This window comes from Bos javanicus, chromosome 9 (assembly GCF_032452875.1).
Source record: "Bos javanicus breed banteng chromosome 9, ARS-OSU_banteng_1.0, whole genome shotgun sequence".
Taxonomy (NCBI): domain Eukaryota; kingdom Metazoa; phylum Chordata; class Mammalia; order Artiodactyla; family Bovidae; genus Bos; species Bos javanicus.
This window is the reverse complement of record NC_083876.1, coordinates 53,001,475-53,022,485: the sequence shown is the minus strand read 5'-3', so window position 1 is coordinate 53,022,485 and position 21,011 is coordinate 53,001,475. Positions and strand designations below refer to the sequence as shown.

The 21,011-nt window shown below is 38.6% G+C and overlaps 1 protein-coding gene across 1 annotated transcript in view; it reads right to left on the bottom strand.

Annotated features, from left to right (window-relative positions):
• Positions 1-616: 616 nt before the first annotated feature.
• Positions 617-21,011, bottom strand: part of GPR63 (G protein-coupled receptor 63) — a 67,598-nt gene continuing 47,203 nt past the window's right edge. Inside the window, exon 2 of the mRNA XM_061427782.1 lies at positions 617-6,119. Within this exon, the coding sequence (XP_061283766.1) occupies positions 4,707-5,966 (1,260 nt within the window). The 5' untranslated portion in view covers positions 5,967-6,119 and the 3' untranslated portion in view covers positions 617-4,706. The remainder of the gene's footprint in view (positions 6,120-21,011) is intronic.

Below are 21,011 nucleotides of genomic sequence, written 5' to 3'. Positions count from 1 at the left end.
CCTTGACATAGAAGGTAGACACTTCTCCTAAAGGTTCTCTTTATTATGAGTTGAGTGCAGCTAATTATTTTCACAGTAGATGTGAACATGCTTTTAATTCAACATTTTCCATTTTGCTATATCTTACCTTTCCATTTCAAAAGAAACTATTAGATGTAGATTTAATGACAACCTTCCTTTGTAAATCAACCTTCTATTGTAACTTAAAAATAAATATATTTATCTTTTGCATATAAGTGAAAAGGAAAATAAAACCCTCGTGTCTAGTTGGCAAAAATTGAAACTCATCTAAAAATGAATGATATTTTCTAAAGATTTAAAAGTAGGTTTTAGAAAGGCCTTAGATTTTAGAAAAGTACAGTATGAAGTCATTCCATCAAAACAGAAGCAAATATTGTCACTGATTTGCCAATGACAATCCGATTTCAAATGACTTAGCAGGAAAATTTTTATAACTCTCCTAGACAGAATGTCTTAAAACTGTCTCTTAATACTAGTCTTTTGCCAAGTTTCATTTCATCCTTAATTGCTCTGAGAACTTCTAAAACCAGAATACAGTTACACACATAAAGGCTTTGAGAGCTAATTTGAAAATAAAAACCCAGAGGAAGTAGGATTGAAACTAAACTCAGATTTTAATTGAACAGAAAGTATTATTCATGACAATTTTTTTTCTAAGATAAATGAAGTAGTCCTTTAAAAATACTCCACTTTTAGAAATGTTAGACATTTATTCATTTTCTTACTGGTAGCTCTTTTCCTGGCTGTAATAAGAATATGCACAAATAATCGTACATTTTGATTTTGAATATTACAACCCAAAATTCAAAGTGATTTTTTCATATAGGTTAGGTACCATTGTAAAATAAATTAATTTTAATTACAAAGGACTAGTACCAATTAATATCTAAGAACTGTATTACCATTTACTTGTAATAACAAACATGTGCTTTGACATTTTCATTTATTATTATAAAAACTGAGTTTTCAATGAAGACTATGGTTGTGAAAATCTGAATTAAACAGTCCTTTAAACATTAAAAATCATGGAAGTATAAAATAGCAAGCAAGTGAACATTTTTCCTGTGATATATACATAAATATTTTCATGTAAACAAAAGCAAATATTAAGTTAAGTATCCTTGTCAGCAACTGAAATACATAGATTTAAATGGTTGTTTTATTTTTTCCATGCTTCCATTGAACACAACTGGCGTAAAGAGCAATAGGAATTGGATGAATCTTTGCATTCCCCTTACTCTTCAGGAGGTTACATACAATAAAGATACCTCTCATCTAGAAAAGAAAATATGAGAGGAATCAGATTCCAAAAGGCATCACTTTCAATTGTGAAGTCATCTTTTCACTCTACTTTGAAACTATATGTTTTATTAGAACTTTGCGGGTTGAAAGATGATAAAGCTGACACTGGAGCGATCCAACACTAACACACGTGGCAGAAATTAGGCCAATGATATACAGATTTTCCTCTAAATGTGGATTATCCATGCACTGGGAGATAAGGGCTTCCAACACAAATCAAACATTTTTTGGAAAAAACAGACAGTTTTTAAGTGGATATATTTCCCACAGGAGTGTTTCTTGAAGTATGCCCCACAGACCATCTGAACCAGAATCAGACCACATACTCAACAAATAAAAGTGGGCCTTGGTGGGCCCAGTGCCCCTCTGGGGCCCTGGTGACCTGTATTTATTGTTAACAAGCTCCCCTGGGAAGATTTAAATGCAAATGAATATTTGAAAGTTTGAATATCACTATTTCAGATTATTAAGGATTTCTTTTGACTCTTTCTTTTGACCACAAACACTTCATTATCTCTTTCCTGCTTCTTACTTATTAGCCTGAAGGAAAAAGAAAAACATTTCTGATGATGTCAGCCAGTGGTGATAACTCATAGTGGCATTTTTTTCCATCAAGAAAATACAGAATAGGCAACATATGATACTACACCTAAATTCTTCAAAGCTATACCACAGCACTTTTTTTTTTAAGCTTTCAAAATGTATATGTGATAAAAATGTTCAAAATGGTTTGTAAACTGTCATCTGATCAATCAAGACAATCCAGTAGAAAGAGAACTGCTGTTTGGTGTGGGTGCTGAATTCTCACAAAGGACCCTCTTGGTCATCTTTCACAAACGCTGAGCCTCTTAGCAGTGAGCTCTTCCCAACGCTGCACTGCCTACCAGCAGAACTGAAGTTACCTGAGGATTGCTCATAAAAACAGGACAAAGGAAACAGCTGTCTCAACTCCAGCGATGAAAGGTGTCTCAAGATCTACTACCAACATGTAAGATGAATACAGATCACACTGACTTTCCTCAGATAAAGTCTAATTTCAAATAGACTTATTAATATCTGCCTGAAATCTAGCTTATATTGAAAATGGAAACCATGATACACTTCAACGTGCTACTAATATCTACTACAGTGTTTATGCTCTATAAGATCCCAATGGATAAAAGCAATTTTACCTGTGAATAATATAAATAAGAAACCAAAGAGGTAGGTGAGTGTCATCAGAAGATGATCTCAAAACATGTTGAATAACATGCTTGAGTCCCCAAGGACAAGTTAACTGGAAAATGAGTCCCAATAACAAGATCACTGTCTCAAGAACAGTGTTTCTTGGGTCTTTCATGATGACATCCACCTCCCAAACACCTAACTCCTGCCATGGTGCCACATGCTCTTCAGACATTCAATTTTAAGAAACATCTAAAGAAGTAAAATGTAAGAAAAAATAATACTGGAGACCAAAGAGTGATGCTGATGTCAGCTGAGCTCTTCAAAAAATCTCTACTCTCACATTACAATTGGAAAAGATCTTGAAGATTCATCTAGTCCAACTCTCTGGTTGTACAGCTAAAGAAACAGAGGCTCACTTCCCACTGGTGACAAAGCATGACAATTCTGAAAACATGCTATAAATCCAAAAGAGGTTCATGGTTAACTTGACTATTTATAAAGTCCATGATGTAGCCAGCAGGCTACACTTTCAGCACTTACGGCCTTAGTCTGAAGCCCCATCTCTGGGGGCTGTCTAGTTCCTGGAATTGGAGAGAGAGGGCACCGAAGGCCCCAGATACACGTAGGGCAGATTATCAGCAAGAGAAGAAGAATTTGAAACCCCAGACCTGCCCCAATGAAAACTTGCTCAAGGCTCAGACCAGGATTTCTGTCCACCTCTAAGTATTCACATTCTTCAACAGCCAGCTCTGCTCTGGGCGAGCACTGAGGCAACCACGGCATTCTGTCCAGAACATTGAGAAATACAGCTGGACAACTGGAAACATCCAAACCTACAGGGCAAAGACCTATAGACAGCTGTATTTAACTGCTCGATAATGGTCACTTGTTTTGCAAATCAAAAATCTGCCTTATTTCCTTATACCCTTATCTAAGATTTTTAAATTCCACTTCATAAAGGAGGTTATGAATGATTTCATTTTTTTCCTTTCTATTTTCCAGACTTTCTGTAATGTAATTCCTTTTGGTAATTAAAAGAAAAAAAATGAAGCTATTTTTTTTTTTTAAAGAAGGTTTCAGTCTAAAAAAAAAAAAGAAAGAATACACATAGTTTCCCTGTTGGTCATGCAACTTCCAAACCTGAAGGAGGTGTCTGTGTGGTATAGCAGAATAGCAGTCTCAGGACTCAGATGGATTTTCTGACCCCAGCTCTACCACTAACCTTGGGCAAGGTTTAAGTCTCTTTGAGACTTGCCTTCTTCGTCTGCAAAAGGAAGAAATAATAACCTCCCTCACAGCACACTGTGAGGATAAAATGATGCACAGCGCCTGGCTCCTGGTAGACGTCTAATTAAATGGTGACCCTTTTCCCTACTGAACTCAGAGAATCGGTGAGTAAAAGGAATCAGCACAGCCCCCACCAGCCACAGCCTCTCTGCATTTCATTTACATTTTCGAGGGTGCTCCATCTTCTCAACTCTGCCCTATTTCTCTAAAGATTCACTATTGTGCTTAGAAAAAGTTCTCTATTTTTATGTCCTCTCCTTTAAAACTGTACATGCAGATAAAACATTTTTTTAACTATCTTGCTAGAAATAATGCAATGTTTCCTAAAGCACAACATGTCATGTATAAAAGCAATTCTGAAAAACATGACTGAATTAGTCTGTACATTGTTTCTCAAAGTGCACCAAAGTAAATATTAATGACCTTTAAAATGTCACTCACCCCCTTGGGTTATTTTTCTTAAATAAAACTAACTATCTACTGAGATGTATGTGGTTTTTGGCTCCAACGTGATGGCAAAAAGCAGCAGTGTCTTCCAGAAAAAAAAAAAAATTTGATAAACTCAACTAAGCATATCTTAGCAGCATACAATATACCTAAAATTCAATGTAACTTCAGGCTCAATAAAGCACAATCCTGATTCCTGCTACAGAAACAAAATCAACTGAAGTTACAGAAAACCATCTCCCCACCCTAAATCAAGGATTTCTCTTGAACCCTGGAGGTAACACTTGGGATCACTTCCCTATTGTGTATCCCTGGTAACAGACTTATAACTAATCACCATCCTTTTTTTACATTGCACACATACACATATATACATACCCTATGAATAAAACAACAAAGTTTAAGTGGAGAAGCCATGAGAAAGAAAATTCAAAGTCAGATAAAGAACAGCCATCACCCAAAATGTCAGGCAGTTCCAATATTCACACCACCGTCCGATGTTCCCCACACACATAGACAGCACTGGGGCGTATCCGTCGCCGTGTGTGACCAGGGAGCCGCGGCAAAATCTTGAAGGACTTAGGCATCATGTCCAAGCAGGCATCGTGGAATTTCTTAATCCTCCAGTAGTAAATCAGTGGGTTCAACGCAGACTTGAGGTAGCAGAGCCAGAGTAGCCAGGTGCTGATCTCAAAAAAGTTGTGCTGATAGTAAAAGTGCTTGCTGAACGTTGCCACAAGGCTGTAAGTGGTGAATGGGGCCCAGCAGACGATGAAGACAGCAAAGAGAATCAAAATGGTTGTGAAGGCACGCGTTTTAAAGCCCATGTCAATGCTCATCTGGAAGGGTCTCTGGAGACTCATGAGACCTAGTTTGCTGGCCTGGCTGAGGCATATACCTTCAGGGTAGCTGTGGATCCTCAAGGCATTGTGCCGAAGAGTATTGAGGATGCCCATAAAGGAATACAGGATCACCAGGAAGGGCAGGAAGAAAGAAATGAGAGAAATCAAAATCACATAAGCCTGGTAACCCGGATCGGTTGTGTACCCAAACACGCACTGGGGGGCTCGGGAAGGTATCTGCAGGTCAGGGTTCCCTACTGCCAAAGGAAAAGCTACACAAAAAGAAGTTGCCCAAGAAACTGCAATGAGAACCTTAGCCCTGTATGGATTTAGCTTATCCTGCCTCTGGACTATAATAAGAAACCTATCAATGCTAATGATGAGCAGGATGGCTACTCCCTCTATGACAAACAACCAGAAAAACATAGCAGATACCCTACAGAAGAATTTCCCGAAAATCCATCTGGTGGTAAGAATAGTGACCAAGGCCAAAGGCATGTTCAGCACTGCAAGCAACATGTCTGCAAAGGCCAGGCTGGCCAGGAGGATGTTAATGGCGGAGCGCATGGCAGCTTTTTGGTAAACCATGAGGCAAACAACCAAGTTGCCAAGAAAAGACACACACAGAATAAACATCATTAGAGCAGAAAGGATGATCTGGAGAGGCAGGTTGAGGCTCTTGGAAGCTGCTGGTGTTGGGGACACAGCTGTACTATTCACTGTTAAGGAACTCATCCCAGTGGGAGCCAGGCTTTCAACACTGAATCTAAGCAGTGGACCAACACCAGGGTGCTGGAATGGTGGAGGGACTGTAATATTCATGTAGGTGTTTTCATAAACTACAAACGTTGTGTTGGATGCCCCAGTATGGGATGCCGTCAACACTGCGGAGACGACCATGGTTTTAACAGGATGGAAGCTGGAGTTGTCAGAGATGTGAGTGTTCTTCAAGCATTTTAACACAGAGCAGCAGGATCAGGTTTCACTGATGAGCTTGGAAACATATTCTGGAAATGGGAGAAAGATGTCCATCTTCCACAGGAGTCCTTTTGCCTGAAAACAAGTCCAAAACACAAAAAAATAAATGGGAGTGAGTTTTGTACATATCATTTAACTCCTTACTCTTTATCCTGAAGGACCTATTTTACTTTTTTTAACTCTTTAAAAATATTTAAGTTTCTAGACTAGTCATCACTAAAATATTGTTCTGTTTGTAGTCAACTATAATGGAAACTTCATGACTTCCATATATAAAGTGAAAGTGAAAAGAATAAAAATGTATTACTGCCTCAAACGCCAAAAGTATTACCTTACAGTTAATTTTTCTTTCAAATTTCCAGGATCAGCATAGCCTTTTCACAGTTACTATTAATACAGATTTTATTATCTGTTTGTCCTGAGAGTATTAACAGTTTTCTTGATAGCTCTTTGGTACAGGTTTATATTCCATTCTTAAACTAGCCCGAAGCTAGCTGACAAAGAACCCTGAAATCAGTTTCCTATTTAATACATGATAATCAAACACTTTTGCTTTCACAGCTTCACAAGTAGACACTACCCTTATTTTCAATGAGGGTCTGAAGCAGTTTTCTGGCTCTCTATTTTATTTGTGTTTTTTCCCAGAATCCTACCACTCTACTGAAGAAGTTCTTCAAGAAAAGAAGAAAAATTATCTGTAAAATGTCTTGGTCATATTTTGAAGACTTCCTTTCTTTTTCCAAAGCTCTCTTTGATCCTCATATTCTCTCTTCTTTCCCATGCCCACCCATTTCCATCCTTTATTTTCTGAAACAAATACTTCTATCTTCTCAATTTCTTTTTCCTAAGATCAACCTTACTGTAATGCCAGCAACTTGATTAAAATGTCAACCAAGAAATAAAGGATTCTAAAGAAGATGACTGGGAAAATATTCAGGTGTGAAGAAGAATGCACTCTAGAAAACTTACAAAGATATTTCACTTCTTGCTCCAAAAAGCTTCTTATCACCTTTCTCTTCTCCTTACCCCCAACTTCTTAACAATTCCTGTAACCCGTGAGTTTTCTGTAAACAACTTTCTTAATCTATTATCTTCCTAACCTACTTTTGTGATGTAGGTTTTTCCTTCCTTACTGGAGAGGTAACTTTAACCTTTCTAATTATAAAGAACTCTCACTGGATGTCTGTGTAGATTCCTTTAACAAATCCAAAGATTGGGGATGGGCGAATTACACAGTAGTTTGCATGCATGTGTGTGTGCTAAGTCACTTTAGCCGTGTCTGACTCTTTGCAACTCAATGGACTGTGGCCTCCCAGGCTTCTCTGTCCATGGGATTCTCCAGGCAAGAATACTGGAGTGGGTTGTCATGCCTTCTCCAAAGGATCTTCCTGACCCAGGGTCAAACCTGTGTCTCTTGTGTCTCCTGAATTGCCAGGCAGGTTCTTTTCCACTAGCACCACCTGGGAAGCCCCATATTAATTGTTTAAGATGATGCCATAATTTTCATTATTTGAACTTACAATTACTGAATGATTTTAGGAGTAAGTGCCAGAAGTCCATTTATTCATTTCTTGTAGTATAGAGGGTAGAAGCATTTCATTTGTGAGACCCAAGATCCAGCACTTTAACCAAATCATGGGCTCTCTAACATATTCCTATCTCTCCACAATCCCCAATTTGCTGTCCAGGGCTAACCATATGAATAAGAATATTCACCTATTTGTTCAAAATATTAATTTTACTATATACTTTCAATGTTATGGGCTTCACTCATACCAGCTCGGATGATAGAGAATCCACCTACACTGCAGGAGACTTGGGTTCAATTCCTGGGTTGGAAAGACCCCCTGGAAAAGGGAATGGCAACCCACTCCAATATTCTTGCCTGAAGAATCCCAGGGACAGAGGAGCCTGGCAGGCCACAGCCCATGGAGTCACAAAGAGTCTGATACAACTGAGTGACTAACACTTCACTTCACTGTTATAGCTTAATTTCTTTGTCTCTACAAACAGGTATATTTTCTAAGGAAAACATACCTGGATAAGATGCTCCACTAAGCCAGTGACTCTCAAACTTTATTAACCACAAAGGACCGTGGGGAAAGTCTCTTTATAACTATATAATCAGCCCAAGTCTCTTTATAACTTCACAAATATACATACAAATAAGCATAAAGACTGTGCTTACTGCATACCTCAGCCTCAATATGGTTCTATCTCTAGAGAAAAATCATAAATGTATATCTTAGGCAAATGTGTATCTTTAAGCCTAAAGTAACAGCTGTAACTGCTTGACTAAAAAAGTAAATATATCCATCCTGAAGGAGCACACACTTAGCTTTCTAAAACTCTTATTTTCTAGACCATGCTGAGAACAAAACCAAAACCAAACAGAGCCAAAACAAAAATTTATTGTAAAAGATGCCTTTTAGGTTGTTCTATGTGCATATACAGTCACAATATTTTACTGCTGTTTTAAAAACTTCTAACTCAATTCACTCAATTATTCATCCATCAAATATTTATTTCAGAGCCTACTATGAGCCTGCCTGCCTCCTGAGACACCTGTTTGCAGGTCAAGAAGCAACAGTAAGAACTGGACATGGAACAACGGACTGGTTCCAAATTGGGAAAGGAGTACATCAAGGCTCTATGTTGTCACCCTAGCTTATTTAACTTCCATGCAGAGTATGTCATGCAAAATGCTGGGCTGGAAGAAGCACAAGCTGGAATCAAGATTGGCAGGAGAAATATCAATAACCTCAGATATGCAGATAACACCACACTTATGGCAGAAAGCGAAAAGGAACTAAAGAGCCTCTTGATGAAGGTAAAAGAGAGTGAGAAATCTGGCTTAAAACTCAGCATTAAAAAAACAAAGATCAAAGCATCTGGTCCCATCACTTCATGGGAAGTAGATCAGGAAACAATGGAAACAGTGACAGACTTTATTTTCTTGGGCTCCAAAATCACTGCAAACAGTGACTGCAGCCACAAAATGAAAAGACGCTTGCTCCTTGGAAGAAAAGCTATGACAAACCTAGACAGTGTATTAAAAACCAGAGGCACTACTTTGCCGACCAAGGTCCATCTAGTCAAAGCTATGATTTTTCCAGTAGTCATGTATGGATGTGACAGTTGGATCAAAAAGGAGGCTGAACACTGAAGAATTGATGCTTCTGAATTGTGGTGTTGGAGAAGACTCTTGAGTGTCCCTTGGACAGCAAGGAGATCAAACCAGTCAAGCATAAAGGAATATATGCAGATGTCCTGATCAGAAAAGATCCTGATGCTGGGAAAGATTGAAGGCAGGAGGAGAAGGGGACAAGAGTGGAAGAGATGGTTGGATGGCCTCACTGACTCAATGGACATGAGTTTGAGCAAGCTCCAGGAGACGGTGAAAAGACAGGGAAGCCTGTCATACTGCAGTCCATGGCATCGCAAACAGTAGGACATGACTGAGTTACTGAACAATAAAAACGAGCGAGGCACTGGAGAAACACTGATGAACAAATGATTCCTGAATTTCTGCTTAAACTAGACAAACGAACCATAGACCCTGCTTCTCAAAATTACACTGAAATGACAGTATAGGGATATGAAAGATGCATCAATGGATAAGAGTTTTTGTAAATGTTTTAAGGCAAAGGCAGATGGTGGTGTGGTAACTGAACAGAGCAGAACAAAGAACTTTTTATCTTCAATACTTCCTAAGAAATATGCTTAGAAGCTGAAAAACTCTGTAGATCCCCAGAGAAGCTGTAGGGGAGGAGATACCAGGAAGTACTTTAAGTTTGGATGGGGCAGAAAACTGGGAAATTGACTGAAAAATCTATATACAGAGCTATTGGAACCCCACTCTAGGTTTGTGGCTCATCTCCAGCAAACATATGAAAGAAGATACCCCCATGCCAGCAGCCCAAGTCGCTGGCACAACTGAAGCCAATAAGCACAAAACTTTAGCGAATCAGGGCACGGCTGATCACAGCAGGACTGGATGGGTGTCTATACATTCAGCATGAGAACCTAGCCCCCTTCTCCACCCTGTTGCCAGAGGCCAGCAGCCAGGCATACATTACCAGGCAGGACTGAAGCACTCATCTTTTCCAGTAATTAAAAACTCCCAGAGGAAAAAAAAATACTCTAGATACTAACCTTTCATGGAGCCTCAAGAAAAATGCCAGCTTGGTGCCCAGTTACCTTGTATACTGAAGCCCATTTACTGTCAAGCCCAACCCATGCACACAGAGCTTCCAATCAGCTTTTCAGTACCCATTAAATATAAAAGTTGAATTTCCCAAATATATAAAGAGTCTATGAAAGGCTTACATAAAAGCAATGTTAAGGTAAACACTGAGGAAGATCTGAAATTTCTAATGTCAGAGAGCTTAACATACATGAACTTAATAACGCTTTTGCCCTGGTATCTATATGCTCTTCATTCATTGTACTCCTGGCTGAAAAATTAGGACTTCTGAATACTCATTGTAACTATGTCAAAAGATTCTTTCCTCTTAGAAATTCTTATCAAGTACATTGTGACCTGCAGTTTCTTTGAATTTCACAGTAGACTAAATCAAAGTTTTATACTTAAAATTTGCATTTCCAGAGGAAATGGGACAGTAGCAACATAAGAACAGTAGAAAATTAGCTTAGGTTGGTAATACTTGCTTAGCAGTCCTAATGTTTAATCTGAACTAGTCTTTATTTGCCATTTGTTGGGTACTCTTATTACATATTCCAAGAAAAAATTAAAATTATATGTGAAGGTGCACGTTTATATATATATTCATACACACATACATACATATACACACCCCACGTGTAAACCTCAGATATGGCAGAAATTATTGAATTTATGATTCTTTCTCTTGTGTCAAGTATCTACAGAAACAACGCAGGGGCAATCAGGTTAGTGATACTGTTAAGTGTTTCATGTTTGGAGAATGCCAAGATGTCACAATTAATGGGGCTTCAGGGGCTGGAACGGAGAAGGCAATGGCACCCCACTCCAGTACTCTTGCCTGGAAAATCCCATGGATGGAGGAGCCTGGTGGGCTGCAGTCCATGGGGTCGCTAAAGTCGGACACGACTAAGCGACTTCACTTTCACTTTTCACGCATTGGAGAAGGAAACGGCAACCCACACCAGTGTTCTTGCCTGGAGAATCCCAGGGACGGGGGAGCCTGGTGGGCTGCCGTCTATGGGGTCACACAGAGTTGAACACGACTGAAGCAACTTACAGGGGCTGGAATGGGCAGTGAAGGCCACAGAATTCTTGCAGTCTTCATCCTTCAGTCTTAAACTGCTATTTCAGTGCTTTAGATATTTGTTTCATTGAAAAGAGTATATTCTCCTTAGAAGGCAGATTGATTTTATAAATCTCATTGTCTCCTATGACTACTATGCTTTGCACACAGCTCAATACATACATGGTAAACTAATCTGCACTGCGTGCATGCATGCTTAGTTGCTTCAGTCGTGTCCAACTCTTTGTGACCCTAAGGACTGTAGCCCTCCAGGCTCCTCTATCCATGGGATTCTCCAGGCAAGAATACTGGAGTGGGTTGCCATGCCTTCCTCCAGGGAATCTTCCCAACCCAGGGATGGAACCCATATCTCCTGCACTGCAGGAGAAGTTTTTACTGCGGAGCCACCAGGGAAGCCCTTATTTGCATTATGTTTTATCAAATCAGAGAATTTCTTCTTTTCTCTTTTTATTATTTATGTTATATGCACATAATTTCATTTAAAAAATCATCAAATTGAGTTTTAAAATGACAGTCAAATCTTATACTACCTTTCACATTCCACATCTGGTTTTAGAGGTAGCCATTTTTAACTATTTTTAAGTTTTTTTTCAAAAGTACTTATGTACCTAAATAACATGAAGAAATTGATACTTTAATCAATATTATATATGAACTCCTGATTTCCTATTAGGATAGTAAAGGTTTAGCTGCCATAGCACCTCCCAACTTACTTCTTATCTCTTCATACTACCAAAATATTTATTTGAAAATTCCGAAGAACAGCAGAAGTTAGTGCATCTATTAATATATTTGCACAAATAGTATATTTACTGATAAGCCAAAAAGATTTTTCTTTCCTGTATAAATTTTGTATTTTATAGAATTAATAATTTATATACTTCTAATTTTATTTTTTTTAAATACCTGTTTGTTTAATCTGCTCTACCAGACAGATTTTACATCTAGAAGTATCACATTTTGGAAGGTTAGATATATCAGCTACATATTTTATCTTGAAGTTATTCATTCGGCTTTATGTGCCTCCCTGGAGTGACACTGGGTCAGTTGCACAGAAGCCAGCAGGAAGCATCTCTTTACTATCATCTTGGAATCCTCCTTTTTGCCTTGGGCTCTTGGCTTCCATATTTCTTAGGTCCTTTCTCTTCCACTTCATTGCTTCCTTTGTTGACTTCCTTGTTTCCATGAACCAATTGTTTTTGAATAAAGAACACAAGGGACATAAATTTTGAGTCCTTATATGTGTCTGTCTTTATTTTTATCCACATTAACTGTCTTGGCTTAGAATTCTCAGTTGAAAATAATTTTCTCTGAGAATTTTGAAGGTGTTGTTCCACATTAGCGGTTCTCAAAGTTGAGCATGCATAAGAATCACCTGAAAAGCCTATTAAAACGGGGGGCCCAAACCCCAAGTTTCTAAGTCTGTAGTCCAGGGTGGGGCCTGGAATTTGAATTTCCAGAGGAAAGAAAAAATTCAATTGAGAACGTTAAATTCCAATCTCAAGGATTAGAGGAAGAGCCAGACCACAGTGACCACAGTGAAGAAAACTTATCTCCTACTGCCCCAGAGATGGGATTTCTAAAACTAGAAGTCTAATCCTATGGGTGGCAATATTGCAATGCAAATTGAATTCCCAAACTTACAGAGTCTCTTCAGTTAAAGTTAGGATTCTGGCTGGGAAGCAGAGGGGCCTGAAAGCTGGGATAAGACTCAGTTCAGTTCAGTCACTCAGTCATGTCCAACTCTTTGTGATCCCATTGACTGCAGCATGCCAGGCTTCCCTGTCCATCACCAACTCCCAGAGCTTGCTCAAACTCATGCCCATTGAGTCGGTGATGCCATCCATCTCATCTCATCCTCTGTCATCCCATTCTGCCCCTGCCTTCAATCTTTCCCAGCATCAGGGTCTTTTCCAGTGAGTTAGTTCTTCACATTAGGGGCAAAAGTATTGGAGCTTCAGTTTCAGCATCAGTCCTTTCAATGAATATTCAGGACTGATTCACTTTAGGATTGACTGGTTTGATCTCCTTGCTGTCCAAGGGGATTTTTATGAAGCTGAGGCTGAGGACCATGTGCTGCAGTTTTATCTGCCAATAGTAACAGCTCTTCCTCCTTGCTTGATGAGGTTGGTCTCTCCTTGCCTGAAGAATCAGTAAGAGCCTTACCTACAATGGCATCTTGCCAGGGACTTTGGCCTTCCTTAGGACCCTGCCCCAACTATCTCTCTTGCTTCTAGACCTACAACCAGAATCAAGTCCCAGCAGAATCCAGTGTGTAGTGTGAACTGTGAACGAGAAAGAAAGAAAATTTATATCAAAAGATATGCAAGATAATTCCAATTTATATAGACAGAAACCAGGGAATAGGTATGAAAATAGATGCAGAGGGTATTAAATCAGGTTGGAAGGAATATAATGTTAGAATAGATCAAAATTTTTAATATGGGCACACTAAACTGAGATTCTGGATTTTCTGTGCTATGTCAAACAGCTGAAAATGGCTCTAACAGTTTGTTCACTTGGTTGATGGACGCCTGGTTCTGAAGTTAACCTACACTACATAAAAATGAGATGACACTACCTCCTTGGTAAACAGGGAGCTATGCAAAGACTTCAGCAGATAGGAATGCTGACCTGGATTTATCATGTAAGACCTGCTCACCTGCCTATAACTATATCACCTGGTAGGATCCAGAGGGCACTGCCTTCACCGATGCTGAGATACACTGGTTCAAAGGATCACCAGCATACTTGAAGATCTCTATAGCCGCTATTCTCTGCAGACCAGGAATGACAACAGGCAATGGTGCCACCCAAGAAATGGGTTCCTAAACTGAATGGGGATCATAGTATCCCAGAGTGGCAGGGGCTCAGTGACAGTACTCAACAAAAGATGAGATAGCATGCTTACCAACATGGGCAGCAAGCAAAGGCTGAAATCGGAATAGTCTAACTTGCAGAGATCATTGGTGCTTGATCATGGTATTTCTAAGAGAGAAATAGTTACAAACCTACCAAGTCCTACTTTTTCTATATAAGGAGCAAAACTATAAAATAGAAAAATGCCACCCCTCAATCAATTCCCAAACTTGAACTAATACACAGATCTAGAACCTCTTGAATAAGAGGAAAACAGGGGACTTCCCTGGTGGTCCAGTGGCTGAGACTCCCCCCTCCCAATGCTGAGGGACTGGGTTCAATCCCTGGTCAGAGAACTAGATCCCACATGCTGCAACCAAGAGACTGTAGATTAGGGTCACTATCAAGGACTGAAAGGATGAAGGTCACCACCGTCATTCCTAACACAGACATATTCAGCTTGCCGATTTGGCCTTTAAGAAAAGCAGACGGATCTTGCAGAGTGCAGATACTATACCAAATGTGACTTCTCTGCTGGAGTAAATCAGCACATTCACTGGCATCTGGTACATAGCTGTTGATGGGCAAAAACATATTAGTTTTTTTCTTTATATGTGCTAGCAAAGAATACCTGAGCAGTTTGGCTCCAGCTGGCACCCTACTACCCTACCTCAGGGCTCTATCAGCTCCCAGCACACACTTATAATCTAGTCCACAGGGACCTTGACTGCCTCTCCATTCCATAGAATGTCATGCTTTCCATTGCGCGCTGACTGAGCAGTAAGCAGTAACCACTCTATACTTGGTAAAACACAGATGTGACAAAGGTGAGGAAATGGTCTTAAGGACTGAAAGGATGAAGGTGATGATTCCTAACACATTCATATTCAGCTTGCCTATCTGGCCTTTAAGAAAAGCAGAAGGATCTTGGAGAGTGCAGATACTGTGCCAGATGTGACTTCTCTGCTGGAGAAATCAGCACATTCACTGGCATCTGGTACACAGCTATTGTACCCACAGAGGCCATTTTGTTTTGTACCAGGTTGTTCATCTTGAAGGAGACATGCCAGAGGGACTGATTTACACTCATTTATGGACTGCAGCTAATGGTTTGGTTGGCCATATAAATGCTCACCAAATAGCAACTTCACACATATGGAGCTAAATAATCAGGTAGACAAAGGTCAACCAACCTTTTTCTCTACTGTTGTTCTTCTCAAAAGGGATTACGAACAAAGTGGCCGTGGAGTATGGTTGGAAGTTGTACGTGGGCTCCACAACATGGATTTTCACTCACCAAAATGGCTATGGCTATATCCACTTAGTATCAATGTGATAACATTAAGGCCAAAACTTGACTCAGTAAATGTGGCATCTTTCTCTGGGGTACCCACCAGCCATCTGGTGGCAAGCTGATTACATGGACTACTTCCATCATGGAACACTTGGTTCTCATTGGAATACACTCATATCCTGGAAAATTTTTATCAAATTAAGCTGTCAATCATAAGATCAGTATGTTTAACATCTATACTTCCTTTCACAGAATATTCCATATGTAAACAGAAAAATAATCAGAAAGTTAAAAATCTCTACCTTTTTAGTTACACATTTGGAATAAAACACTGGATATGCAAAAATACAACATTTATATTTTGTTTAATTTATTTTTTAATTGAAGGATAATGATAATTGTTTTACAGAATTTTGTTGTTTTCTGTCAAACCAACAAGAATCAGCCATAGGAACAGCCATGTTCCCTTCCTCCTAGATTTTGTTTTTAAGTAGTTAGAAGCATATCAAGATATTTAATCAGTATTCAAAGCAGGAATGTGTATTCTTAAAGAGAATAACTTCTTTTCTCCTGACTTTTTCTAGAAAGCAGAGTGTCGAAGAATGTCTTAAGCAGTTTTGGTATAAATCAGCTTTTAAAAAATTTCACAGCAACTCTGAGACTATTACTAGTAAAATCCTCATTTTAAGTATGAGGAATTAAATGTCAAAAAAACTAGATAATTCAGAAGAAATGGACAAATTCCTAGAAACACACAACTTACCAACATTAAATCAAAAAGTAATAAAAAATCTGAACAGACCAACAATGAGCAGGGAGATTGAATCAGTAATTTTAAATCTCCCAACAAACAAAAGCCCAGGACCAGAGAGCTTCACTAGTGAATTCTATTAAACATTTAAAGAATTAATATCAGTCCTTCTCAAACTCTTCCAAAATACTGAAGAGGAAATAATACTTTCAAACTCATTTTATAAGGTCAGCATTACCCTGATACCAAAGCCAGACATAGATACTACAAGAAAATAAAATTTATAAACCAATATCCCTGATAAGAGACTTCCCTGGTTGTTTAAATGGTAAAGAATCCATCTGCCAATGCAGGAGAAGCAGGTTCAATCCCTGGGTTGGGAAGATCTCTGTAGAAGGGAATGGCTATCCACTCCAGTATTCTTAAATGGAGAATTCCATGGGCAGAGGCCTCGTGGGCTACAGTCCATAGGGTGGCAAAGAGTCAAGACATGACTGAGAGACTAACACACATACCTGATAAACGCAGATGCAAAAATCCTCAACAAAATACTAGCAAACAGAATTCAGGACCACATTAAAAGGATCATACACTATGATCAAGTGAGATTGATTCCTGGGATGCAAGGATGATTCAACATATGCAAACATTAAAAGAATGAAGGATAAAACACATATGACCATTTCAACAGATACAGAAAAAGCACTTGACAAAATTCAAGGTATTTTTCAAGATAAAAACTCATAATAAATTAGGTATATAAGGAATGTACCTCAATTTAATAAAGGGCATATATGAAAAACCCACAGCTAATATCAAACTCAAGAGTGAAAAGCCTTCCTTCTAAGATCAGGAACAAGACAAGGATGCCCACTCTTACCAATTCAACATAGTACTGGGAAGTCCAAGCCACAGCAAACAGGCAAGAAAAAAAATAAATAAATAAATAAAAGGTAATCAAATGGGAAAGAAAAAAGTAAAATCATTGCTGTTGCAGATGACATGATCTTAGAGAAAATTCTAAAGACTTAGTTTATTAGAACTAACAAATAAACTCAGGCAAGTTTCAGGATACAAAATCAATACACAAAATCAGTCATGTTTCTATACACTAAAAACAAACTACCTGCAAGAGAAATTAAGAAAGCAATCTCATTTACAACAGCATCAAGTATAACCAAGGAGGTGAGAGATTTGTACAAGATTTCTTTGATAAAGAAACTGAAGAAGACACAGAAAAATGGAGTTCATGGAAGAGTAGATGGAAGAGTACTATTAAAAAACTACCCAAAGCCATCTACAGATTCAAAGCAATCCATATAAATGCAGATATAAAACCATACCATATGGTGGTTGTGAGAAATCAGATTGGAAGAGGATTATAAAATATAAAGTGCCATCAAAATATGACATATAACCATGATCTTTCTACAGCACTTCAACTATGTTCTGCAATTCATATCTTTATTGTACACCTTTGTGGGAGTATAAACTGGTTCAATGTTTTGGAGGGTAAAAAAGAAATATTTTTCAATATCAAAAACAAACAATTTAGAACCTCCCTGATGGTCCAGGGGTGAACGCACCTGCCAATGCAGGGGACATGGGTTCAACATGGGTTCTTCCTGGTCTGGGAAGATTCCACATGCTGCAGGGCGACTAAGCCCATGGGCCATGACTACTGAAGCCCCCGTGCCTAGAGCCCATGCTCGGCAATAAGGGAAGCTACCAAAATGAAAAGCCAATGCACCACAACTAGAGAGTTATCCCTGCTCGGCACAACTAGAGAAAGCCCACACGTAGCAACAAAGACCCAACATAGCCATAAATAAATAAATAATTTTAAAAGGTTAAAAATAATAAAAATAAACAATTTAAACACCATTTGGAATTCTGCATTACAGAAATAAAGGCAGAAACATGCAGGTAAGAATATTTATTACAGCATTAAGAGTTGAAAAAACTAGACCCCTTCTAAATCATCATCAATAAAAATAATAGTCAAATGAATTAGAGTACACACATGCTAGAGAAAGAAAACCATTCAACTATCACAAACAATAGCTAATCCTTAATAGTGACACTAGAGAATATTCATCATACACTGAGTAAAAAGAATCAGCTTGCAGAATGACACACAGTCCTATTGTTGTGTATACATGCAAATGTATGCACGTATGTGACATACAGGTATATCTGTTTGTTTATACAAATAGAAGAATTCACACAAACTGACAAGAAGGATTTTCTCTCTGGTGTGAAAATAAAGGTGCAAAATATATTTTCCTTCCTTCCTTCTGGCTTTTTAAAAGTTTTTTTTCACATTAAATCAATACTGATGTTTATTATTCAGTGGAACTTTCCCTCACTGTTTCCTATATAAAACAAGACACAAGTTGCAGCCTATCTTTTTTATAACCTATCAGCCCGAACACAAAGCTGTGTACTCTAGTGATACTAACAATGCAATAACCATTCAGAGTACCCTTTAACCATGGAGAAGAGAAGCAAGCCTTCTAGTCTGGATCTTTTTGACAAACTGGGCCCAGTGAAAGTCCTGGGCTCAGGCTTCTCAAGGCTCCCAGAAGACACCTCCCACCTCCCCAGATCCTAGCTAACTGCATACACTCTAAAGGGTGACCTTGGGTCCACTGAGCCCAGGCTGCTGGGAAAGGTCAAGCAAATAAAACAACTGCTGCTGCTCTAGAATTCTTCTGTTGCTTAAGAAGGAGTGAAGTAAATACATCTTTGGCTCGAGTAAAGATCAGCATAAGACGAATAGGATAATCAGCGTCCTACCAAGTTCATAACTTACACTGCAGAATAAAAACAGGTAAGAATTTGAATACTGGCCTCACTCAGACTTTTACCTGCTTTTGTCTTGAGCAAAGTGAAAATCTAAAAGAAAGGAAAATGTCTAAGAGAAAGAAGCGCTCGTGTCCTGGGTTACTGAGCATCTCTTTCCCACCGTGGGCCACAGGTGATGCTGGAGGAGAAGAGGTCTCACCATGGTCCTCCTGATACTCACTGCACTCAGCTATGAAGTGAGCTTCTTTCAAGTGAACTTCTTCCTCCAACTCAGCAGTGAAGGAACAAAGGCTTCCTCCCTCCACCCTATCTTTCCTCTCACTCAGGAAAGAAAAATAAACTAAAACTGAGAGAGGAAAGAGACCATGCATCGCACAGAAATCTATCTCCTTTGCCTGTAGTAGGCCCTTCACACTTTTCTAGAGATTCTAGTTAGAAATGTGTACTGGTAGAAAAAGAATACACTGGAATGGATGCAAATATACTGAGTCTACTTTTGAATTCTCTAAAAGGGTAGGTGGAGACAGAAACAAAGAACCAGTCATTTCACTTCAGAATAGCCCAAAGTTCAACTTCATTTCATTTTTACAAAAGCAATCATCTTCATCAAGCATCCTATTTGAAAATTTTAAAAAATAGTCTACAAAAAAATTTATATCACTATAGCAAAGTCTACTTTTTTGGGCTGAATTGCTATTTTGTTGTTGTTGTTTTACCTGTAGATAGAGTAAAAGGAAGCTTTGAACAAACTAATCAGAAGAAAATAAAATTTTTTTAATTCATTAATTTTTTTGGCTGCACTGGGTCTTCGTGGCCGTATGCAGGCTTTCTCTAGTTGCAGCAAGCAGGGGGCTACTCTTGGCTGCAGCATGCCGGCTTCACTCGTGATGGAGCACAGGCTCTAGGTGCACCAGCTTCAGCGCTGCAGTATGCAGGCTCAGGAGTTGTGGTCTGCTGGCTCATTTTGCCCTGTGGTGTATGCGATCCTCCCAAACCAGGGATCAAACCCTTGTCCCCTGCATTGGAAGGCAAATTCCTATCCAGTGTACCACCAGGAAAGTCCCAGAAGGAAATATTAACAATCAAGTAGAGTGGACGGGGTAGGAGAAGGCTTATTTGAAGTCATTTGTATACAGAGACAATCACCATTGCATCAAAATTTCACTTGTTATCAAGGTATCTCTAACTTAAAACCTATATGCAATAAAGCTAAAGGGGAAAAATGCTGTGTGCACATTTTAAGTATGAACCATAGCAATGTTCTATTTATAACACTGTTCCATTCCTAATATATTTCTAATTCCAACCAGAATACCCACCACAAAAAAAAGAAGAATTTTTCTCATGAATGTTTAAAGGAACATTTAGTTTTTCCATGGACATTTTTAAAATTAGATTGTTAAGCATGAGGATTTATTTGCATTTGTGTTACTTTTTCCCGCAATCGCCAAGGAGAAATTAAACTAAATGTCAGCAAGGGCTTTGTTTCAGAGGAAAATATTCTAAGTGACTACTGATGACAAAACTGAAACTCAAGTGGCAAGAAAGGTCAACATTTAATAGAAAAGTAAATTAATTATAATTAAAAACTAGGAAAATGTATTTTTAAAGTGGCTAATAGAAGATTAACCTTCTAGAACTCTTCTATGAATACAAAAAGCAACAGAAATGATGCGCCCTATGGGTGATAGGTTTTATTCATCTCCTTTTTGTCTCCTATTTCTAATTCTCATTCTTTGGCTCACATTCATTAGGTCATTGTTCTGCTGAGAAATCTTTACCTGCCTTGAATATTATTGGGGAAAATGTCAGCCAATTTAATTTTGTCAGCCTCATTGAATAATTCTGACACATTATTTACCTACCACTGATGTTTCTCAAAGAGGTGTTAGATTATAAATTCAAGGAAATAGCAAATCTTATTAGGTAATGAACCTGGAATTTTATTCTCATAGCTCTGCCTAGAATTATTGCTGCTGTGTTAA